General features: G+C 31.1%; 1 protein-coding gene across 3 annotated transcripts in view; it reads left to right on the plus strand.

Annotated features, from left to right (window-relative positions):
- Positions 1–14,885, plus strand: part of LOC143066243 (pleckstrin homology domain-containing family G member 7-like) — a 113,067-nt gene that overhangs the window by 15,707 nt on the left and 82,475 nt on the right. The window contains exon 1 of one of the 3 annotated variants that reach the window (XM_076239244.1): positions 9,559–9,955. The exons of the other annotated variants lie outside the window; for them this stretch is intronic. Within the exon in view, the coding sequence (XP_076095359.1) occupies positions 9,913–9,955 (43 nt within the window). The 5' untranslated portion in view covers positions 9,559–9,912. Of the gene's footprint in view, positions 1–9,558; positions 9,956–14,885 lie in introns of those variants that run through there. 3 annotated transcript variants of the gene reach the window in all.

The raw sequence follows: 14,885 nt of genomic DNA on the forward strand, positions 1-14,885 counted from the left end.
TCATGCACACCTCTTAATTTTTTATACCTAATAAAAATATTTCGGATTTTCCATAACTTTTCGTTTTTTTTTTATTTTTAACAATTTATGGTATTTCATATGCAGATTCGCGTATAAGAATGCCAAATGATATAATGCCTTGGTCTTTTATTAGTATTTAAACGTGATTTATTGTACAAATATTGATCAATGATAACTGTATTGACAATAAACCTAAAAAAGCACCATGACGCACTATTTCCAGAACGTTTTATTAGATAATGTTTCTTTGTCTAATATGTTCTCCTATTTATTTGTATTGTAGTCTTGTAATATTATGTTGTCATTTTAATGTTACATTTAACATTGCCATTAAAGTGCGAAGTTTGGCATGCCACAAAACCAGGTTCAACTCACCATTTTTTTCTTTAAAAATGTCCTGTACAAAGTCAGGAATATGGCCATTGTTATATTATAGGTTGTTTCTGTGTGTGTTACATTTTAACGTTGTGTTTCCGTTGTGTCGTTTGTTTTCTCTTATATTTGAGTATGAATTCACATTATTATAAAACGGTACTTTTCTATTCCAAATTCATGTATTTGGTTTTGATGTTATATTTGTTATTCTCATCGGATTTTGTCTAATGCTTAGTCCGTTTCTGTGTGTGTTACATTTTAATGTTGTGTCGTTGTTCTCCTCTTATATTTAATGCGTTTTCCTCAGTTTTAGTTTGTTATCCCGATTTTGTTTTTTGTCCATGGATTTACGAGTTTTGAACAGCGGTAAACTTTTTTGGATTCGAGCATCACTGATGAGTCTTTTGTAGACGAAACGCGCGTCTGGCGTATATACAAAATTTAGTCCTGGTATCTATGATGAGTTTATATACTACTGTTGCCTTTATTTATACAGACTTAAAACTTGCAGACTCAAAAATATCAAAAATATTGGGGTTAAATTTTAAAAGAAAAGACGGCTTCATCTAATATATGGTATTTGAAACAGACTACATTACTGTGTGAAAATGATCTATTTAAAAAAGGGAAAGAAAAGAACACTGAATGGCAATGGGAGTAATTAATGGTACCAAATGTTACATAAGTCATATGATTGTTGATGTCTCTGTGTGTGTTACATTTTAATGTTGTGTCGTTGTTCTCTCATTATATTTAATGCGTTTCCCTCAATTTTGGTTTGTTGCCACGATTTTGTTTTTTGCCCATAGATTTACGAGTTTTGAACAGCGGTATACTACTGTTGCCTTTATTTTGTAGCATCATATAAAGATAGTAAAAAGTGGATTTAACTATTTTGAATGTGATTGATTTGTATCACTGTAAGAACTTTATTCCATTACTAGTTGAGTGACAGTTATGAAATATCTGTTTCAAAGATGACTACAAATAATTTCCAATTGGCGTTACCACAATCCGTTTTCGTTTCCTCGAACATGATATGCCTGAAAAAGACTTATGTTAACTAAGCCATACGACAAGTGCCAAATGTGGAGCAGGATCTGATAAACCGTCTGGAGTAATCGAGATCACCCACGATTGTATCTAATTAATTAGGTGAAAAAATACCCATCTCCCTAACAACTGTAGTATTTGGAGTATATTTTCCAACTCAATGAAAACATCTCCAAGCTGTTAATATATGTTTAGCTTTTTAGTTTTTGGATTTCCAAATTACAGCACCATATTTTGAAATTTACAACAAATATTTACATTACGTTTTGAAAAAAAAACATTATTAGTCACACATCTTAAGATTTTGCATTAGCTACATCAGCTTTAGCATTTATATTATATTCTTTAAAAATCACTAAAACCAAGACCTTAGAAAGTACTATAATAAGAATTTCCATGATAGTATTTCCATGTTTGAATACAATTTGCAACCGACTACCAGAAGGTGTTTTACAGTGTATAATATTACACGTTTTAGAATTAATAGTCATGCAATTTAACATAGTTATCAAAGGTACCAGGATTATAATTTAGTACGTCAGACGCGCGTTTCGTCTACATAAGACTCATTAATGACGTTCATATCAAAATATTTATAAAGCCAAACAAGTACAAAGTTGAAGAGCATCGAGGATCCAAAATTCGAAAACATTGTGCCAAATACGGCTAAGGTAATCTATGCCTGCGATAAAAAAAAAACATCCTTAGGTTTTCGAAAAATTCAAAGTTTTGTAAACAGGAAATTTATAAAAATGACCACATTATTGATATTCATGTCAACATCAAAGTGTTGACTACTGGGCGGACGAAACGTCCACCAGCAGTGGCATCGACCCAGTGGTGTAAATAGTTATCAAAGGTACCAGGTTTTTAATTTAGTACGCCAGACGCGTAATAGTTTGTAATTCTTTTTCATATTTTAGGAACGACCACTTCATCGGTATTAACTAACATACAAGCGTTTTTATCATTAATATCAATACCACACTCATAAGTTTTCAAAAACAAAACCATGTCATTTATAAAGAGGTGAAATAGCATAGGTAATTATGGATACCCTTGTTAAAGACCATTGTTGACAAGAAACCCTTGGTTGAAATAGTTTGTCTTTATAAGCATCATGGCTATTTAAAAGATATACAAAATTATCACATTGTGTAAGAATTTTACACAAATGCACTTTTCAAGGAATAAGCAAGTAGGAAATTGACCCGGTAAACATATGTTCCACGAAGCACACATAAATTAATGTTTCCGAAACACCAAAATTAATAATACTGATGTAAAACCTTTAAAAAAATCTTCATATATACATGTTATATAAACTCCGCCATATTCTATATGGAGCCTGTAGTACAGTGATTGTCGTTCACTTGGTTCATGCCTGTCATACTTGTTTTTCGTAAATTGTTTTAATGTAAATTAAACTTTTAGTTTTCTCAATTGAATTGTTTAATATTTGTGGAGGCATGTTAAGGTAGCACAATACAAAGATTTTATAACTACAACTCCCAAGTTTTAAAATGCTGTAACTTTCTTAATAATGCTTCAAAATTTATAAAAGTGGTAGTTTTGGATAGCTAACAGATTATTCTTTCAAATTAATGCAATGTTAGTATTATGCAACAATAATGTAACTAATTATAATGTTAACTGTGTCTAAAATATTTTTCACCAAATTTCCACTTTCAAATGAAATTAGCTTCTGTATAGGTATCCCTAGAGGGTTGATTTTATTATATGTTGTTCCTATGGCCATTATCTACAAAAGGGTGTCTCAGATTTCAGATAGAATGTATAGAACAAATTTTACACCTAATCAAACATTATCCTCTTTTGTGTGGTTAGGATGTTTACACTAATTAGAGATTTATGCGAGAATGGAATACCATAAGGACAATTTGAGACACCCTTTTGAAGACCATGATGTGTTGATTAAGATTACGTTAAAATTTTCTGTATAGTTAAAGAAATGATAGAGCTAAATTCATTCAAGTGAATTGACCCAGATTTTGCCACTAATTACATAATAATTGATTACATAATCATGGCATAATAAAAATATTGCAACCATTTAAAAGATTAATCTTTTATCTATCTATATATACCTCTTTTATTATTTTCTATGCATTCATAAAAAAGTTACAGCATTTTAAAGGTTAGTGATTGGAAGTAAAAAAATCTTTGTATTGTGCTACCTTAAGCTGACTATACAGAATGGGTTTTCTCATAGTTTAAGGCAGTGTGGTTGCTTATAGTTATTAACATTCACTTCTTTTGAACATTTGTGAATAGTTTTCTCATTGGCAATCATACCACATCTTCTTATTTTTATATAACGAATAAAAATATTGCCATGACTTTTCATTTAACAAATTATGATATTTCATATGCGGATTCCCGTATAAGAAAACGATTTGATATAATGCCTCGGTCTTTTGCAAATATTTAAACGTGATTTATTGTCCAAATATGAAATTGATAACTATATTGACAATGGACCTTAAAAAGCAACATATGCATTATTCCCAGGACGTTATAAAAACTAAAATAAATGATTATACAGACAAAACTTGCAAAATTAAAATTTTCAGGAATATTGGGGAAAATGTATAAAGCATAACATATGGTTGCAATTTGTATTCGGGAATTAAAACTGACTAAGTTACCCTTGAAAATTCTTTATTATAAAAAAAAGAAAATGAAAACCGAAAGGTATTAAAAGAACTTAATGGTACTAGATGTTACCAAAGTCATATGTTGTTGTAGCATCAAATAAAGACAGTAACAACGTAGATTTGACTATTTTAAGGTAATAGTGGTATCTTACAGAAAACAACTATAGCGTTACTCAAACTGAAATAAATGAAGAAAATTCATAAGATTCATGAAATGCTGTTTATATAAATTAATTACAATAGGACAGTAAAGCCATTTCTGTTGAGAGTTTATCTCTAAAGTAGTTATCAGGTTTTTTTTTGCGTTATTTTTTATAAAAGATATACCTTAAACTGTTAGCGATTACCAATGACATGTTAAGAAATAGTTAATAGTCGAAGAAACGGCTAAGACATGTAATGAAGATTCTCGTTCATGACACTTTTAATGTGAACAAATGCCATCGACACGCATGTAAATTGTATGGACAAATGCCATCGACACGCATGTAAATTGTATGAACAAATGCCATCGACACGCATGTAAATTGTATGAACAAATGCCATCGACACGCATGTAAATTGTATGAACAAATGCCATCGACACGCATGTAAATTGTATGAACAAATGCCATCGACACGCATGTAAATTGTATGAACAAATGTCATCGACACGCATGTAAATTGTATGAACAAATGCCTTCGACACGCATGTAAATTGTATGAACAAATGTCATCGACACGCATGTAAATTGTATGAACAAATGCCATCGACACGCATGTAAATTGTATGAACAAATGCCATCGACACGCATGTAAATTGTATGAACAAATGTCATCGACACGCATGTAAATTGTATGAACAAATGCCATCGACACGCATGTAAATTGTAAGAGCAATGAGTATTTAGAAAATGAATACTAAGTAATGCCCAGCTTATGTGATAAGAATATACAAAGAGGCGATTAAAAAACAATAATCGTAAGACAGAAGATATCGTGACCTAACGGAAATAACACAAACAATGCAAAAAGCACTACAACGAAACTATAAAAATAAATAAAAATAAAACGAAGTTAATCATAGTTTATAGAATAATTATTTATCATATGAAATGAGAAATTAACTTGTAAATCATATGAAAGATTAAACAACTGAAAATTGAAAGATGAAACCTCAAGTTTCTTTGTGCGATTAACAGATCCTACATGCTCATGTATCTCAACAACATCCAGTCAGTCTCATAAAGGTATAATTATCCAATCACACAATTATTTGAAAACTTGAAAATGTTCAAAATGTAAAACAATAATAAAAATAAAACTACATGTTGTGTATACGCTGCTCTATTTGAATCATTTACTCCACGGTTTAAATATATACGTTGTTCTTATTTCTAGAAAAACTTTCAATACGTTTCGCTACAATATACTTATAAACGAGTTCCTACATTTCTCACTATTCAACGTGCATATGTTCACAATGACTATTAACAGTGCACATAGTGTGCACGCTTACTGTGAATGAAATTAAACAAGCATTTCCGTGTATGTCAAAATCAGAAAACCCCGGTACAAAATGTATTAGGATGGATTTGTGTTGCTAAATATTTTGTTTTCTGTGTATTTTTAAGTATTTGTATTTTCTTTTCTATTTTTTTTTTTTTTTTTTTTTGACGGGATCCATGGTGTTGTATGTTGTATTTTCTTTTTTATATGTTTTTGTGACGGGATCCATGGTGTTGTATGTTTCCCTGTAACTTTTATTATTATTTTGGCCTTCATTAGTATCACCTCAATAGTATGTTTTCCTCTCGTTTTCTGGTTACAACCTTAATTGAATTATCTTAATTTACATTGCTGATACTAAAAGGCCAATAAATAACTCTTAAAATAAATATAGGATTGGAAAATACATAGACAATATTATTGATTATCTCTATCAATTTCCACTTATAGCCTTTCACTAATTTTTATGTGTTTTCACTTGGTATTTCATAACACTGTGTATATTCTTGCCAACTTTGACACATCAAATGTGATTTATGTGTTCTATTATACGAATCCCTTGGTTCTCAAACATTAGTTTGGATTTGTAAATGAAATCAGTAGATGAGTATGATAACTTATTAAAAGTTAAATTATAATAAAAAAGATTGCATTTTGTAAAGATTCTTTTACCAATGATACTATGAATTTCTTTTACAAATGATACTATGAAGATACTATGAATTTCTTTTACAAATGATACTATGAAGATACTATAAATTTCTTTTACAAATGATACTATGAAGATACTATGAATTTCTTTTACAAATGATACTATGAAGATACTATAAATTTCTTTTACAAATGATACTATGAAGATACTATAAATTTCTTTTACAAATGATACTATGAAGATACTATGAATTTCTTTTACAAATGATACTATGAATTTCTTTTACAAATGATACTATGAATTTCTTTTTTAAATGATACTATGAATTTCTTTTACAAAATGATACTATATGAATTACTGAAGTAACAAATATTTATATGCCCATATGTAGAGAGAACCAACGACATTTTGGCAAAAAAAAAAATGGTAATTTTAAATAATTTTGTTTGGAGTTGAATGCACCTGCCACATGCAAGATTAAAACTCACAACACTTGTGATACAGTAGGTTATAACTGTATTTAGACCTCTCATCCACCAATGGATGGATAGTTATCTCATTAACACTCAAACCACATCTTCTTATATATATTTCTTAAAAGTTTATATAACCTGACTTCTTGATATAATTACTTTAGAATATAACAAGAAAGGAGAACCAGGTCTACAAACAGCCACACAAATGATTTTTCTTGTAACTGACGACTCTTAACATGTTTCAATTACGTTGCTACAAATGTACGATGAGTAACTTTGTTCAACAAAATAAAGCTGTCATAAAACGGTATCAATTTAGTATGCTAGGCTTAGAACCGATTGGGTCTAGGAAAAGTTGACAATAGTAATAACTAGCTATTTTAATACGTCACGGTCTTTGTAAAACGTTGAAATATTTATGTTTGAATCACTGAACACGTACAAAAGAAGAATGTAAACATATGTTTAGGCTTGAATTCAGTCAAGCAATGTTATAACAGCAATTCTGCTGTTGCGTATCACATCCTCGGCGGAAACTGAAATTTAATGCAAGATGTTGATAGCAACGGTAATGTTACCTACGCTCAGTCCAGCTTTCTAGGCTAATCCAAATCTTTGTATTGTGTACCCTCATCTACGCTTGCAATACAGTCACCATATGTCAAGCTAAAGCTAGGTTCACACTGCCGATCTTTACACGATCTTTACTCGACTAGCTAGACCAAATCAAATATTCACGATCTCAGTCTGATCTCGACCAGAGTAGATCGACCTGATCGTATATGGGTCGTAGGGATAATCGGGAATTGGTCGGGTATGCACAATTTGAGTATAAAAACGTCCGAAATTTTTATTCCCCGCCGCTTCGGAGTGGGCATTCAGTGTTACCTTTGTCCGTCCGTACGTACGTACGTACAAACAATATAAGTTTCCGTTCTATAATTTTATTTTGCCTCAACCTAATTTTATGAAACGCCCTATACACAATGCTTATTACCATAAAATACAGTTCAAATGCGAATTTGGGTTAGTCGTTCTTGAAAAATGACCTTTTATAAAATGTTATTTATGCTAGCTGGGGCATTATCAGTGTCCCATGGACACATTCTCTGTTTATTTGGTCATACTCAGTAGAAGGTCCGAGTAAAATCATACATTTAAAATATCTACATAGAAATAAAGCAATTGGATTGTGGGCAAGATGGTAAGAGACAGATTAATATTAAAACGACGACCACTGTGTGGGCAGTATGGGAGACTAGCTTGCATTAACTCAACAAAGAGGAACACAATGCTTATAAAAACTTCATCATAGTGGACACTGATATGTAATGGTAGTTTTCTTGCTTTTTTTTAAATGACACCATAAAATAAGATCTTTCACTGGATTAGTACTTATGTTAGATAGCAATATACATAAACTTTACCATCCCCTTTTCCTTGCTTTCTCACAAATAAAGCGTACTGTTTGTGTCATATATGTGCATAGGTATGTAATCAGTATTTTTCATAAATTTGATATCCAGTAATGGTTAAAGATATTCATTTTCTTTTTGCTGAATGGCAACAACCTATTTGCTAAAAAATATTGCAAAAAGAGACCAAAATCGTCACATATTTCCCCAAAACAAAATGAGAAAGTAGAATTTTAATCCCCTGGAGTGATACCTTTCCGAAACTGTTTACAACTGTCACCTCTCCTTGCAAAAGTAAAGACACGTACTGTACATGGTGGAATTTTTGTACAGTTGAAAAAATGTTGCCAATATTTTTTTGCGGAAGCGGAGTTATGAAAGTTAATCAGATCAGCACACACTTTTAGAGAATCGTGTAGCAGTCATGTGTTCTCGAGTATGGCCGAGTAGAGATCGAAGAGTGGTCGAATGTGGTCGCGAAGGGATCGGGTATTGGTCGAGTTTGTCTGGGACAAAATAAATATGGAAGTCTCAGTGATCTGGAAGCGATCGGACATTGATCGAGTTAATCTGGAATTGATCGGACAGTAGTCGAGCACAGGTCGAAATAATCGAGTACTGATCGGTAAATTTTTTGTATTCCGACCAAACTCGATTTCTTCACGATCCTATTCCGATCAATTCGACCGCTACTCGACGAATTCTCGATCTCTTCTCGAGTGACTTGCTTCTCGATCCTTACTCAAATGTTTTTGACATGTCAAAAACTCTCGGGTAGAATGTCAGATCGATGACGAGCAAGGTAGACTATCCCGAACATTCTTGTCGATTGAGTCAGACCAGTCTACCGATCATGTCATTTGGCTTGATCGGCAGTGTGAACCTAGCTAAAATGACTAGAATCGATAAAGCTCGTATACATGTACGTTCGATCATTTCACATATAAAATAAGCGCCTTAATCCACGCCAAATGTTATGTTTGATAAATAATTTTAATAAATTATCTTTTTCATAAGTCTGTATGATATACATGCAATATTATATAAGAGTATTTAATGATTACCAATATCATACAAAATGAATGTATATCACAATCAGTTTTGAATAAGAAAACTAAAGGATAAATTGATCTTTAACAAGTCTAAGTAAGTATGTAATAACAAGGCTTTATATAGTACTATATAAATCCTTGGCAACAGTAGTTTACAAATATATAATAATTTCAAGATGAATATTTTGCCCCCAGTACATTAGCCATTAATTTTTCAAAGTATTTAAAAGTCTGTTTTACATTCTTGATATCAATTGATTGTAACTTAGATTAAGAATTTAAAACAACAATTAGAAAGCAGAATTTCGTAATATGTCAAGCGGATATGAGTTAAATAAATTCAAGAGAAATATATAAAAGATAAAAGTTTTAGGGACTTGAACCTGGGACTTACACATGAACTGTTGGTCCCAACTAGAATTCTTAGTTTGTTCTGGATATGCTATTTACAATCACCTGTTAAACAAATTGATTGTTTGAAACTTTCAACAGCAAAACTAATTTTCTTGATATAAGTGTGATGTTAGTGCAAATTTTAACTGTATGCCAAATTGTTAATAGTAACATTTAAAAGTGCTCAGAACAACATACTATGTTTCCATAGCTCAAATTGAAGAACTTTCTCTTTACCTTTGTACTTTGGTTTACGAAATTATCTTCATTGCTCGAGAAAAAAAAGGTGATTTCAGTGGAAATTTAATTATGGATTCCGATGATTTTGGAGTTGATTCTGTCTTTGAAGAAGGTAATTGTATTCTACTTGTATGTTATATGATGTAATTTGCTATTCAAATGTGTACATTCTGAGACAAATATGACATTAAACATATATATGGCACGCGAAATATATGTATATCGAACAGTATTGCGAGTACAATTAATACTCTGTGAGGGATAATTTGCTTTATTAATCGTACTATAACCTTTCATTTCATGACAACACCTGTGTATTAAAGAAAAATCTAGTTGTCTTTAATTTTATAAAATGGCAATAATAAAAGCTGTTATCTTGTTGTACCTGACGACAACTGCATGCGATACCCCCAAATATTACTTTTTCTTAAGGAGGTAGACCTAGGTTAAGGGTAATAACTCTTTAAATCAGTGATGCGTTTGTAAAAGTCAAGTTTCGTCAATGAATTTTAAGCATTTACCTGAAACAGATTGGAAATAATCTATATATCCAAGAAGCTTAGAACATATTTATGAAAATGGCTGACACAAACGTACTGATGATTTTAAGAGTTATTTCCGTTAACCTAGGTCTATCTCCTTAAGTACTATAACTATAAGGGCTAAAATGTTGCATTAATATAATGAAGAACCTTAGACATGGGTACAGAAAGGAAGCAAACAAATCTTGAGATAATTACTTTAAGGAGCTCTTGGAGAACAGTTTAATTATATGAATCAACAGTAAAGAATTAAATATAATTTTATGAACAAACATCTAAATAAACCTTTTGTTAATATGTTTTGCTTTTGATTTAATCGTTTATTCATATGATCATATCAAAATAAATATTATAAAATAAAATAAATAAATGAAATATAACCTAATTCATAGTAGCAATAAGAATCAAGTCCAGTTTATTTATATTACCCTGAAGTTGTGCCTATTATATAGTTAAAGGCTACATTTTAAGAAGCTTAAATAACATAGTCTTTTTAAACACCCGGGTAGTTGCAATGTACCCGTTTGCACCATTTTGCCGCCACAAATCCTAGCATAAACATTTTGTTTACGTCTGTACCGATAGTTTAAACACAATAAGCTGGAAGTGTGTCGTTTTCTCAGACAATAAGGTACACGAATGCGCCATTTTCTTATAGAGATTTATTTTTTAAATAAAACGATTACTTCCTTTGTCTCTCCTTCTATAACGACCAGTTTATATCACTGACAGGGTCAATGTCAGGTTTATTAACGGGTTATTTTATGAAAACTATAGGAAATATAAATTATTTAGTCCATCGCACTTTGGCGAAGCAAACAACAAGATAGTGAAACAATACCACCATCGCAATTCAGCATGACAAAAACACTCTATGATCAAACCATCGCCTTTCAGCGTGACCATTTCGGTTCAAATTCCTACATTTATACGTACACAATCTACATACTAGTATCCTGTTCTCCATGTACACGACGAAGATATGTTTTGTAGTCGTCTGATATAATGTTTTAAAATAAATCTGTAAATCAAATTAAAAAAAATATATTGTGATTCAAGGACGTCGATTATTAGTGGAGTTATCTTAGGAAATCACGATCGTTATCACATGATGTATATTTCCTCTGTGATATTGATTTTAGTTTGATTTATTTGACTTAAAATTTCTTTATATTCACATGTTTGTTTATTATTGGGTTTGTGTATTTGATAGGCTTCTTACTTGTATAATGTAAGTTCCATGGAACTGTATATCATTATTCATATGAACATTTGTTATTATTGCAATAAACAAAATACTAGCATATTCTCATCTAATTCAACGTATAAATATTCACTTAGAAAATCGTGTCAAATACTTTGTTTTCATACTTTTCACAAACATTTAATTTGTGATTTAATTTTTGAAAAAAAATAATCCGACATAAAATGTCGAAACATAAACATTTTAATATGTTAATCATATTTTACGACAAGAAGCATTGAAATACTGCTTATGGTTTTAAATAATTGTTTTCCCCTTTTTCTTTCAAAAGCTTGTAATTGGTTTGGTGTATTGAATAACAAGTATTGACAATACTTAAACAAAAAATTAAAAATAATTCATGCGAGTGCTGCTGTTATTGAACGAAGTACGATTTTCTTGTTTTTGTGCTTTTAATTATATAAATACTTTTTTTTCACTAACACTTTTTTTTCGTTCGAATCAATTACTTTCCGTCTTTAATTTGCTACATATTTTTGTGCAGTGTAGACTTGGCTTAAAGGTTGCTTTTTTATTTCAAGATATTTCTAATTAATCTTCGAATTGACGTTTTTAGCTTAAATAGACCAAAGAAAAGCTGTCATCATTTTAAAGTGATTCATAATGATAGTCCATCGTCGGCGTACAAAAACTTCTATGAAATCTCTAATTGGATTTCATCAAAACTTAGATTATTAATGATATCAGAAATTTTGATCCGTTAACAAACATGATACATGTAGTTTCTACTGGAACATTTTTCTAACAATCCATCTATTTTTTTTTTTCTAACTTAAGATGATAGCAAAAATGAAGAAAACAATCGGTTTACATTAGGATTAAGGCACAACACATTTTGTATGAAGTGGATTGACCCATGCATATTGAAATACTATTTCACGGTATCTTGTGCGAAGTGTTGTAAGGTTTTTCTTGAGTTATTGAGTTTTGCACATCCCCTTGGTTTCTTCATATTTTTTTGCCGGATCGTATTGACCTTTTTTTAGTTTCGCTTTATTCATTTATTACAGATTTTACAATATTAGCAAAAATCCTTAATTTGTCATTAGTCCCCATTTAACCTTTATAAGGAATTGACTTATTTCGCCTTTTTACTTATTTGTAGATCTTAGTTTGATAATCATTCTTGATACTTTTAAAACATGTTCTCTCTATCTACAAGATGTAGGCAAAACTGCAAAATTGAATAAAATTACCATTCAAGGGAAAATCAGTCATGTCGGCCTATCGGAAGATTTTTACGGACGCCATCCTAGTTAGTTGACCGTTATAGAATAACCGTTTCACGGATGATATCGGATATGTTCCTTATGTCGTAACTACAAACTCTTCCCTTTTCCCGAATGTGACCTACCGATTAAGACTATTTACTGGATTTGTAATAACATAAGTAACATACAGTGGAGATCACTTCTAACCTCTCATTAGAACTGTCAGAATATTCTGTCATAGAACTGTTCTAACCTGTCCTAGAACAGTTCTACCTAGAACAGTTCTACCCTAGAACTGTTCTAAGCAGAACTGTCAGAATCAGTTCTAGGTAGAACTGACTAAATCAGTTCTAGGTAGAACTGTCAGGATCAGTTCTAGGGTAGAACTGTCTAAATCAGTTCTAGGTATAACTGTCCAAATCACTTCTAACCGTAGAACTGTCAGCAGAACTGACTAAATCAGTCAGGACTGTAGAACAGTTCTAAATGACGTCACTGCAGTAAGGGCACTTTAGAATTTAGAAGAAATAAATCACTTCCAATTACTTTGCTATATATTAAATAGCAGATTTTCTATATGTTTTACTGTCATACTGATCAAACGACTTTTATTACGTTACATGTACAAATATCGAAGTGAATAGAAGGTTATCCAACTCATCGGAGAAATATTTTTATAAGATTGCATACGGAAACATCATTGTTTACGTTTCTTCGTTCCCCGTTTTTAACAGTCTCTTCTAAATAAAACTCTGCATTTAATTCATGGAATTTTAATCGTAATTTACCTTGTTTGCCTTGGATTTACATGCATTTAAGATTCTGTTTTGACAAATGTTCAAACGAAAATTGTACAGTGGATGAATTATGGGATATTAATGAAAAAAGTGTTGTACAACGTAAAAAAACTATATAATATACATTTGCACCATCTCGTCAATTTAGCCAGACTTATCCATAACGATTATAAATGATATCTGGGAGTCTACAACTCAGAAAAATATACTGGATCTGAACATGAATGAAACATTTGCCCCTGGACGTTCGGCTACAAACAAAATCATGCATTTTTCTTTGCCTTCTTCAAATTATATTAACAGTATACTATTCCAAGAAGAGAACTTCCCATACATGTACTTTTTATTTTATTTTTAAAATAAAGTATATGAATCAATCATGTGAGTGTTGGATGATGCCATTAAATAGTTTTGTTTTTAAAAAAAACCATCACAAACTACTGACTTAAACATGTTTAAAAGTCACTTTAGCATGTTTAATGATGGTTCATTATTATGGATACAGAGAGGAAATAACGGCGCGCTAAATTCTTAGATATGGTATAAATACACCTTGTCGCTATTTGTCTGCCATTACTGGATATCACACAGGTTCCCGTAAAATTTTGACGTCATAAAACAAAATATCTAACGCCACAATGGAAAAGTCATTGTTGTATGCTTCAAAAGTTCAAGAGGCCGGGTCAGCCAGGATTAGCGATAAGGTGTATTGTGTTTCAAAGTTGGTGTCATTTTTATCATACGATCCGTCCTCACATAGAAATAATATTGGTTTACCATGTTTACAATGAGGCCATAATTATACATGTATATTTACATGATAAAGTGTAAATAAGTTCAGTTTTGGTTGATGCGGTCAAATAATTTTGTTAAAACAACTCTCACTCAGTCTGATATATCGAAACCACTGAAATTTGTTTACAATTCAATATTTTGAATAAAAAAAGGACTTGAATGACTTGCTGATATTCTAAATTGATGTGGAAATGTTTTTGTAGCCAATGTGTTCCATATTCATTGATATTGCTGTCATTTGAATTATACAATCCATCGTAATATGTATTACTATAAGTGATTTAGTATGCGGCTATATATATATTAAGATTTACATAACAAAGTGTAATTATGGTCAGTTTTGGTTGATGCTGTCACATATGGTCAGTTTTGGTTGATGCTGTCAAATATGGTCAGTTTTGGTTGATGCGGACAAATAATTTTGTTATATTCA

Source organism: Mytilus galloprovincialis, chromosome 1, assembly GCF_965363235.1.
Source record: "Mytilus galloprovincialis chromosome 1, xbMytGall1.hap1.1, whole genome shotgun sequence".
Lineage (NCBI taxonomy): Eukaryota > Metazoa > Mollusca > Bivalvia > Mytilida > Mytilidae > Mytilus > Mytilus galloprovincialis.